The sequence below is a fragment of the Tupaia chinensis genome, unplaced genomic scaffold (assembly GCF_000334495.1).
Source record: "Tupaia chinensis unplaced genomic scaffold, TupChi_1.0 Scaffold144110_1, whole genome shotgun sequence".
NCBI lineage: Eukaryota > Metazoa > Chordata > Mammalia > Scandentia > Tupaiidae > Tupaia > Tupaia belangeri.
In genome coordinates this window covers 10,602-21,459 of record NW_006203965.1, presented here as the reverse complement: position 1 = coordinate 21,459, position 10,858 = coordinate 10,602, and the positions used below count along the sequence as shown (strand labels likewise).

The following is a 10,858-nucleotide window of genomic DNA, read 5'->3' as shown; positions in this document are numbered from 1 at the left end:
TCACTATCTTTAAGTAATTATTATTTTTGTCCTATGTAAAAATGTTGTCATTCATCCAATCCTCAGAAGAATTATACCGGAGTTCTAGGCAAAATATTGATAATAGTTTTTTTATTTGCTTCTGGGAATAGATTCCTGAACCCTAACTAGTAGAAATAAGTGCATGCACATATGAAGGTTGGATAATAAAGGGTGTATACGTGTTCCCATAGGTATCATGAGATTAAAAGAGAAATGTTTACATATAGTCCAAAGGAAGTACAGGGAATTGAACCTAAACTGTATATAAGGGGTTAGCTACAAATAAGGGCCAGTTTTGAGCAGACTTCTGAAAAGAGATTCATAGTTTAGATGGCATTACTTCTTGGACAGGAGTACTATTATAAAGCAGAACTGATTTACCATTGGTCTAGCAGCTCTTCTGTCTGCCATTATTTTCTCCTTTTATCAACAATAAAATTCCTTGCATCTTCAGCTAAAACAGGTATGTACTCATACTCTGGTCAACACTGGAATGACAAGATGTATCAAAAAAAGAGATAAAGTTCATACATAAATATACTGAGATTATTAACATTTTTCTATATTGGTTGCCTACTTCTGTTCTCTTCCATTGTCTTCAGCAGGTACGCACCCAGTAACAGGGCAGGTAGACTTGTACCCATGTCACAACTATATAGTTCTGATATCTAACAAATTCAAGAAATTTCAAAATCTACTGAATTCTTTAATTTCTAATGAATTGTATTCATTAATTATTTAATCTCTTATTATGAACACAGAAGAGGAGATTGAAGTTTTTGGGTTTTTTTTTTTTTTTTGAGGATGCTGAATTCTGCTTAACAGCATCAGGAATCATCTCACAGAGCACATAATTCTTGATCTACGAACTGAACAATAAATAAGTATTTTTCAAGTGGTAAAGTTGTGAAGGGAGGAGAAAATATAAAAGGAGCACTAGCAAGTATAAACAAAACATTGCAGCATTTTAAAATATTTTACAAAATTCCAAAATACATTTTCCATCTCGAATTTATAATTCTAAATTTTCATAATGTTTGTTAATGTATCATTTCATTATCTACCCTAAAACACCTACTTTTATCCAAATTTCCACAGAAAATTTACCCAGCATCTAATTTTGAGATAAAAGAGGGGTCCGCATACTTTCTCATATGCCAGCGGTATGCCAATTACATAATTAATTTTTTTCAATGAAACTTGTTAAATGCCATTGGCCCAGAAGACCATTATCTTTCTATGATAAAGGAGGCTTCTATAAGTTATTTATCCAGTACTTACTATAGCTTCTGAAATAGTATTCCTTCCATTTCCTTCTACTTAACCTCTTGATTGAATAAATAAATGCTTCTAAATAGAAATAATAAAAAAAAATGAGACTAGCAGGTGGGATAGTGGTTAAGGCACTGGACTTTCACATGGTCAACAGTGGTTCGAGGATGGGATCCAATCACTTGAAACTCACTTGCGTGCATGTCCTAAATCCCAGGTGAAGAATGAAGAGAAAGGGATTTAGGCAAGGCCATCTCTTCAGTGGGGTGATTTCTCAGTTTCCTCTCACAGTCTCTTTGGTAAATTCATGTGCCTAATGAAAAAAAAACATAAAAAAAGAAAATATAGACAATAAATATCAATAAGTTAAGTATCTCTGTTATTATGGAAAATAAAACTAATATTCAAAAGAATAGTTTTTAAATGATTATTCACAAACCAGACATCAATACATTATGAGAAATGTGTGTCCTCTCTAAACTATCAGTAAGCTTATTATAAGGTAAGTTGTGTTTGTGTTTGTGTGTGTAGCATGAGTGTGGCAGACTTAGAGACAAGTCATAGATAAAGGGAGAAAGACAAAGAGAATGAAAGAGGATAAAGGAAAAGGTAAGATAAGAACTAAAATCAGAGAAAATCTTTAAGGGAGCTTGTAAATGCATTGCCAGACCTATTAATTGACACATCAGTAAATGAGTATGTCTTTAAAAATGCATTATGAAATCACATCCAATATATGGTTGTATAAATCTATGTGAGAACACAAAATAGAGACAAGGAAATGGAGGCAAACTGCCATTCAGAATCAGAAGCTGTAAGCCAAGGAGCTCTACACCAATGTGCTCCAGCTCAATGGAACAATCTTTGTGCCCTCGATGCTGACGCTGCTTGGGATCCCAGACTTGGAGTCTGTGCAATTCTGGATCAGGATTCCTTTCTGTTCCATGTACATCGTTGCTCTGTTTGGAACCTCCCTGATTCTGGTCATCATCAAAGCTGAGCACAGCATGCATGAGCCCTTGTATCTGCTCCTGGCCATGCCTGGAGCAATAGCCATTGTTCTCAGTAGCTGCATACTACCCAAAATGCTAGGAATATTCTAATTTCACATGCCACAGATATATTTTGATGCTTGTCTTTTGCAGATGTGTTTATCCACACATTCCAGTGTATTGAGTCAGGTATCTTGATAGACATGACCGCTATGTGGCAATCTGTGATCCTCTGAGACACGCAACCATTTTTTGCACTAACTCCTCACTCAGATTGGGGATGGGGTGGCACTTAGATCAGCTCTCTTTGTAGCTCCACCTCTGGTCCTCATCAAATGCCAGCTGAAATTCTACTGGACCACTGTGGTCTCCCATTCCTACTGTGAGCACATGGCCGTCGTAAAGTTGCAGCAGAAGATATTTGAATCAACAAGACCTATGGTCTATTTATGGCTTTCAGTATTCTTGGAATCGGTATCATCTTCATCACACCGTCCTCCTACATTCGAATTTTCATCACTGTCTTCAGTCTGCCCTAAAAGGAAGCTAGGCTGAAGGCCTTCATCACCTGCATTGCCCACATTTACTTGTTCCTTAAGTTTTATCTTCTGGCTTTCTTCTCCTTCTTTACCCATAGGTTTGGATTCCACATCCCTTCCTACATTCACATTCTTCGGTCCAACCTTTACCTGCTGGTCCCATCTCTGCTCAATCCTATCGTTTATGTGGTAAAAGCCAAACAGATTCGAGATAGATTTTCCCAGATTTTTCATTCTTAGGACCCTTCTTGATTTCTTGTTTATCTCATTTTATTTTCAATTTAAAAAATAAGTCACTCTGAAATATTTTTGTTTTTGATGAGAGTCTGATTTCTCAAAGTCACTGTGCAGTATAATATGAAGTTCTAGTTACGTGTTCGAGATACCAAGACTGTGACTCCTACTTAAACCATTTCACTTGTTTGGTTCTAAAACTAGTCGATGTTCACATAGCTAATTATATTTCATCATAAGTAACATACAAGCCAAAAATTATAATTTTTTAAGTTTAGCACTGAGTATTAAAATATTTTAAAAACAATAATATGTGTTAATATTTTAGCCTTTACTTAGAAATATCAATAGCATTAAAGCTACTGCATAAATAATTTAGTGTGATGTATTGATATTATAGTTATTGTCACAGTCTGTATTAAAACTCAGGAGACATCCTCTCAATAAAAATGAGTTTATTGAGGAAAAGAGCATGGGGTGCAGGGAGGAGGGTATCTGAAGCTGGAGGTACCTCAGCCCCTTCACTAGGTAGGAGGGACCTCCTTTTATAGGGTAATCAAGCTATTCTGAGACTGCATGTGAGGCTGATATGTAGGGGAGGTAGGCTTTGTGAGATAAGCATACATGAAACATTTGGTGGGTCTTTTTGATCCATTTTTAGGAGTTAGACCTTGCAGTCTTTGGGTCTTTATCTATTACTTCCTGGGTCAGTGTGACCTTGCAGTGGCAGCACCTGGAGAGGGGGTTCCTTCCAGAGCTAATCAAGCAGAAGTTCAGCCTTTGTTCCTTCTCTGGTCTGCAACAATACCAAATGGTGCTAAGGAAAGTTCTACTGTAGAAGATCTTACAATTATGTTTATGAAATTAACTGATTTTGACTATATTTTTAGAATCACACCAATCACCATTACCATTGAAGACCTAATTTTGTTAAGTTTAGCACTGAGTATTAAAATATTTTAAAAACAATAATATGTGTTAATATTTTAGCCTTTACTTAGAAATATCAATAGCATTAAAGCTACTGCATAAATAATTTAGTGTGATGTATTGATATTATAGTTATTGTCACAGTCTGTATTAAAACTCAGGAGACATCCTCTCAATAAAAATGAGTTTATTGAGGAAAAGAGCATGGGGTGCAGGGAGGAGGGTATCTGAAGCTGGAGGTACCTCAGCCCCTTCACTAGGTAGGAGGGACCTCCTTTTATAGGGTAATCAAGCTATTCTGAGACTGCATGTGAGGCTGATATGTAGGGGAGGTAGGCTTTGTGAGATAAGCATACATGAAACATTTGGTGGGTCTTTTTGATCCATTTTTAGGAGTTAGACCTTGCAGTCTTTGGGTCTTTATCTATTACTTCCTGGGTCAGTGTGACCTTGCAGTGGCAGCACCTGGAGAGGGGGTTCCTTCCAGAGCTAATCAAGCAGAAGTTCAGCCTTTGTTCCTTCTCTGGTCTGCAACAATACCAAATGGTGCTAAGGAAAGTTCTACTGTAGAAGATCTTACAATTATGTTTATGAAATTAACTGATTTTGACTATATTTTTAGAATCACACCAATCACCATTACCATTGAAGACCTAATTTTGTTACTGATTATAAACAGCAATACTAGAGAAGAGGGTTCTTAATTCATGTATTGAAATGTAGTCATAATTTATTTTCTATGATGTATTTCCAACATTTTTAACAGAGACATATTTATTGTAGTATTAACATAAAATTGAACCTCAATAAGAAAATTTAGATTGAAGATAATGAAAATGGGGGATGAATAGCAGTTAACATACTTATTTTGTGCTGAAATTTTAGATATAAATATATATAACGCATTTAATTATAAAAGCAAGTTTAGTAACCATGACTCAAGGGAAAATAATATATCATGCAGTTGAAACTGTTTTTCTATTATTTCTGTTTATGGTTTTATTGTTAATTTTTAATTTCCCTGAAACTGTATAAAAATAATTACCACACATATAAACATATATAGAAAATGTGTATGAGTTTCTATTAAACTTTCTTTTTTAAAATAATTATTGGATTTCACTTTAATTATTTATTTTGACCAGAGGAGGACAGAGCAAGTAAGCAAATGAGTGAGAAAGAGAAAGTGAGAAAGCAAGCCACCAGGTCCAGCACATAAACCGTGGTTGGCCATGTGAAGTCCAACACCCTTAACCACCATGCCACCTGCCAACCCTTCTACCCAACTTTCATCTTACAATGACTCTATGTGCTAAAGAATGATAGGTTTTCCTGTAGAACCTTAAGTAGAGGTTTGAATATAAAGGGCAGGTGCAGACTGGGAAAGAACATTTACACTAAGTCTCAGTTAGTACATTTGGCTTCATTTGCCTTTAAATAGTGTGTAGCCTAAATATTATTTGAGAGTTATTTTTATATTAATTTTCACTTACATACAATTTTGTATGAATACAATGATCATCTCAATGCATGGCCAAAGTTCTGTTTATATAAATGTATGGTTCATTACAAGTAATAGCTTGGTGAATTTGTGATAACATTAAGCAAACTGTGAGTTAGATGATTTTAATGGAAAATAATTATAACTGTGTTTTCATATTGCACGTGTTAATAGGTCAGCACAATGACATAAAGAAAGTGAAGTTATTGTCTAGGATTATGCTATAATGATAAATCTAAGAGCAAGTTAATTTTTACCCATGGAAAAAGGAAATGTCATTTCAATTAGATAAATAAATCTTCCTGAAAGATACAACAACATAAAACTGCATATTGACTTTGTGGAAAGCTTGTACAAAGGATGTTCACTTAGCTGAAGTCCATTTAAGAGAAAAAGTGGATTCCTAGGTGACTGTGTATATTAAGCATATACGTGCTATCGTCTACTTTCTAATATATTCATACATCTTGTTTTATCCAGTTCCACTCTATGCTCATATTGAAGTCAGAAGAGAAAAATTATATATAGGGATTTATGTGTTAGCCTTGGTTTTATAAGAGGTCATTTATGTAGGTAGTATGGAACATCCTTAAAATATGTAAAAGTAATTGAAATTGCTGGCTCAACTCTATTGCATTGTAGATAGTGAACTGAACTGTAATGCTGGAAGCCTCAGTTGATGACCATGGGGATGTGCACTCATGCCTAGGATCCTGAGTAGCTGGAGAAATGGGAGTGGAGATTGCACCATGAACATACTTTGTTACAAGTCCATCTCTTTCTCTCTCTTTTTCATGTACATACAGCTCTATGATTAATAAAATAAATAACCTTTAAAATGAATGAATGAATTAATTAAACATTCTATATATATATGTTATATAGCAAAAGCAATACTGAAAGGAAAGTTTATAGCAATAATATCTACATCAAACAAACAAAAAAATCTGTTTAATAACTTAATATTACAACTTTGAAAATTAGGAAAGAAAATTTAAAAAACAGAGTGAGCCCAAACTTAGCTGATGAAGGAAATAACAAAGATCACAAGAAAATAAACAGAACAGAGACCAGAAAAGCAGTCAAGATTAACAAAGCTTAAAGTTGATGTTTTCAAAGGCTAAATAAAATCAATAAAAATTTAACTAGAATTAGAAAGAATAATAGAAATAAGACTAAACCAAAATCAGGAATAAGGTAGACCAGTAGATGGTGTAATGGTTACGTTGCTGGACCCCTTTATAGTCAACTGCAGTTTGAGTCCTGGACCCGGTAGCTTAAAACGCATGCTGCGTGTGTATACATGCATGCCCGAGATCCCAAGAGGAGAACAGAGAAGAAGGAATTACAGTATGGTCGTCCTCCCTGAGGGTGATATCTCACTTTCTGTCTCTGTTTCTCTAGCAAATGCACTCATCCTATGGCAAATACCTCTCTAAGAAATAATAATCAGAAAAAAAAAATAGTGTATTACAATTGAGGCTACAGATATAAAAAGGATCATGAGACAACTATGAACTACTTTACAACAAATTGGATACCCTAGAATAAAATGATGAAATCTTAGTTTTCTAATATTTAGCATACAATGTTTAGACATAATTTAAAAAAAATATTCTTCTAAATGTTTTAGTAGGACTTTTTAAAAATATCTTGTTCCATATTCTTTATTATTGCATCAAATTGCTACTAATGTTTGTATGTGATTTTGTAAACTGCAACTTTATTTTTTAATTGTCTTATTACTAGTTTTTAAATAAACACACACACACACACACACACACACACACACACACACACACACATCAGAGCCAGATGTGTTGGTACACAACTATAATCTCAACCTCTCAGGAGAGTAAGGTGGGAAGATCACAAGTTCGAGGCCAGCCTGGGCAATATAGTCAGACTGTCTCGAAAAAATATCTTGCCATCAAGACCGTGAAATAATTTCATGTTCTCTTTTCTTATAGGAATGTCTTTAATTTCCTTCTCTTGACAAATTGCCCTGGCTGGAATTTCTAGTACTATGTTGAATAGATGTGTTAAGAATGTGAATCTTTGTCTTGTCTCTGATATTAGAGAAAAACCATGAGTTTAAGCCACTGGGTCCAGGACTTGAGCCACGGTCGATTACATGGGAGTCCAGCGACATAGTCACTATGCCAATTGCTGGTCCCCAGAAAAGAAATCGTTGAAGTCTTTGATTTTTTTTCTTAAATTTTATTGCATCTTTCTCACAAATCAATAGGACAAAACTTTTCTCTATGATTAAAACACTTACTTTCAAAAAGTATTCATAACTAAGAACATGACTTGTTTGATATTGTCTCTGTAAAATGTCCAGATTAGAAAATTTATAGAGATTGAAAGCAGACACATGGTTACTTAGAATTGAGAGACTAGAGAGGGACTGTAAATGGGCATGAATTTTTTAGGGTGATGGAAATTTTCCAAAATAAATTGTAGTGATAGCTGCATAGCTCTGAAAGTATACTAAAAATAGGTAAATTTTTGATATGTTACTGATATTTCAATAAATATCAAGGACTAAACACTCACTTAAAGGGTCCACCAGACAGCCAAATGGTTAAGGCAGCTGGATCCCACATGGCTATCCACACCACTTGAGTCTTAGACACTGTAGCTTAAAAAATATTCCGGATACATGTGTAGTGTGTCCCCCAAATCCTGAGAAGAGTGGAGAAGAATGGATGTGGTGCGGTATCCCTCCTGCAGGGTGCTCCCTCACTCCCTCCCTATGTTTCTGTCTGTCTCTGGCAAGTATACACACCCTATGACAAAAAAAAAAAAAAAAAAAAAAAGAGAGAGAGAGAGAGAAAGAAGTAGCGCAACTAGAATGTAATTGCATTTCTGCAATTTTCATCTTCAATCATTTATTTATTCCCCTCTTCAGGAAACTTTTCAGATATTCAGTTGCATTCTTATGATCATACCTAGATGCTCATATAATTTGAATATTTTCTCATAACTGCAAAAAAAAGAAAATAAATGTACAGTGAATAAAAGTATACAATGAATTTAAAAGTAAAAAAGTAAATAAGAAAAAGAAATACTGTATAATTACACAACCATAGAAGCCATTTTGATAACCTCTATACAGTTCCACATGTATTATGAAAACTTAGAATTTTTTTTAAACTCTAATAATTTATTCTCTCTACTGAAAGAAACTCATATCAAGTTACTTTGTTAACTATTTTTTATGAAAGAGGTGCTTGCTGAAAGTATTAAGCAGTGGACATAAATCTACAGGAGACTAAGAGCCAATTGACTATACTAATGATCACTTAGTCATTACAAAAATGTGATATACTTTAGTAATTCAATTTGAATTTATTTTTCTGTAAAAAGCTAACGCATTGCTGTGGTTTGAATCTACTCTCCTCAAATTCATGTGTGGAACCAAGGTAATGGAATTAAGTACACAAAACCTTGATTTAGTTATGATGTACAAAGATGAGACTTTCAAAAGAGATTACGTAAGGTCAACAAGATGGGGTCCCCATGATTAACTGCTGATGAGTTTGTAACTAGAAAGACATACTTGAAATATCCCTCCCAGAAGTGGCCTCTGAACCTAGGGCCTTTACAAAATGAGCTAAGTAAACTTCTAGTTTTATACATTACCCAGTTTCAGATAATTCATGTAATTAGCAATGAATGTACTAGAACACACAGTCTTTAGGAAAATAGATAACATCAAATATTACATTATAAATTCTCAGTTTAAAATGCATGCCAAAAATGGAATTTGTGACATTCATAAAAGGTAAGAAATTTTTTACAAGTTAATACATTCAAGGAAACAGAGAAAAAATTTAAATAGATAAATAATTTAGAGAGAGATTAAACCACATGAAAAGTGAAAAAAAAAAGATTCTGATTCCACTTAGTTCATTCATTACTGCCTTGGCTAATTTCTATGTCCTACAAAGTTAGGTTATGACCTGTTGGCAAAGGTGTGAGAAACAGCTGCAGTGCCAAGGGAAAAATGACCTGTATATTTCAGATTTTCCCAAGGGTGAGGGCAGTCATGGTAGCAGGACACAGCTGTCATCACACGTGGTCTTCCTTATGGAATTCCTTTAGCAATAAACGGAGTCTCCCAGAAGTCTAGTGTGAAGTCTAAATCCCTTGTGCACCTTTACATTACTGTTTCTTCATAAAATGTCCTAGTATTCTGGCATTTCCAGTCACTAACACTGGAAATTTCATGTCTAAACAATAGGGTTTTGCTCTAAAAAAATAAAGACTCAGGTTACACTTTGCTGAGCTTATGTTATTTATGGAAATAATATTGCATTTTATTTTTTTTCCTAAAGCAGATAAATATTACTGCAAACTAGGGAATTACAACCTTATGTAATTTACATCTCTTTAAAAATATTTTCAATCCTCTATTAATGTCTGCTATTTCTACCTCACACTTCAACAGTTCCAGATTTGTTCTCACAGGATTTCCTGGGCTAGAAGTTGAATATTTCTGGATCTCCATTCCTTTTTTCTCCATCTATGCCATGGTGTTCCTGGGAAACTGCATGGTGCTCCACGTGATCCGGACTGAGCCAAGCCTGCACCAGCCCATGTTCTACTTCCTGGCCATGTTGGCCCTCACTGACCTGTGCATGGGGTTTTCCACAGTGCCCACAGTGCTGGGGATCCTGTGGGGTTTCATTCGGGAGATCAGCCTGGATTCCTGCATTGCCCAGTCCTATTTCATCCATGGTCTGTCCTTCATGGAATCCTCTGTCCTCTTAGCTATGGCTTTTGACCGCTACATTGCCATTTGCAACCCACTGCGCTATTCCTCCGTACTAACTAATGAGAAAATTATGAAAATTGGGGTGACGATCTTATGTAGGAGCTCTTTACTCATACCTCCAGTCATCATCCGTCTGAAGTTCTTAAATTATTGCCGTCCTCACGTCCTCTCTCACTCTTTCTGCCTGCACCAAGACTTAATTCGAATGGCCTGTGGGGACATTCGTTTCAACAGCATCTATGGTCTGGCTCTAGTGATTAGCAACCTTTTATTAGATGCAGTCCTCATCCTTGTCTCCTACATCCTGATCTTGCATGCAGTCCTAGCCATTGCATCCCGAGAGGAGAGACTCAAGTCCTTGCAGACCTGTGTATCTCACATTTGTGCTGTTTTGGTATTTTACATCCCAATAATCGGATTGACTATGGTGCATCGCTTTGGAAAACATCTTTCACCTTTGGTTCATGTCCTCATGGGCAACATCTATATCCTTTTCCCACCCTTGATGAACCCCATCATCTATAGTATCAAGACCCAACAGATAAGAAGGAGAATACAGAGACTTTTCTGTTTAAAAAATGCATAA

At 35.3% G+C, this 10,858-nt stretch overlaps 1 protein-coding gene and 1 pseudogene across 1 annotated transcript; both read left to right on the top strand.

Annotated features, from left to right (window-relative positions):
* The first annotated feature begins 351 nt into the window (after nucleotides 1-351).
* LOC102489359 (olfactory receptor 52A5-like) lies at nucleotides 352-3,064 on the top strand (annotated as a pseudogene).
* Nucleotides 3,065-9,913: 6,849 nt separating this feature from the next.
* Nucleotides 9,914-10,858, top strand: LOC102488942 (olfactory receptor 51V1). Its single transcript, XM_006165946.1, has one exon. The coding sequence runs from the start codon at nucleotides 9,914-9,916 to the stop codon at nucleotides 10,856-10,858; it is 945 nt and encodes a 314-aa protein (XP_006166008.1).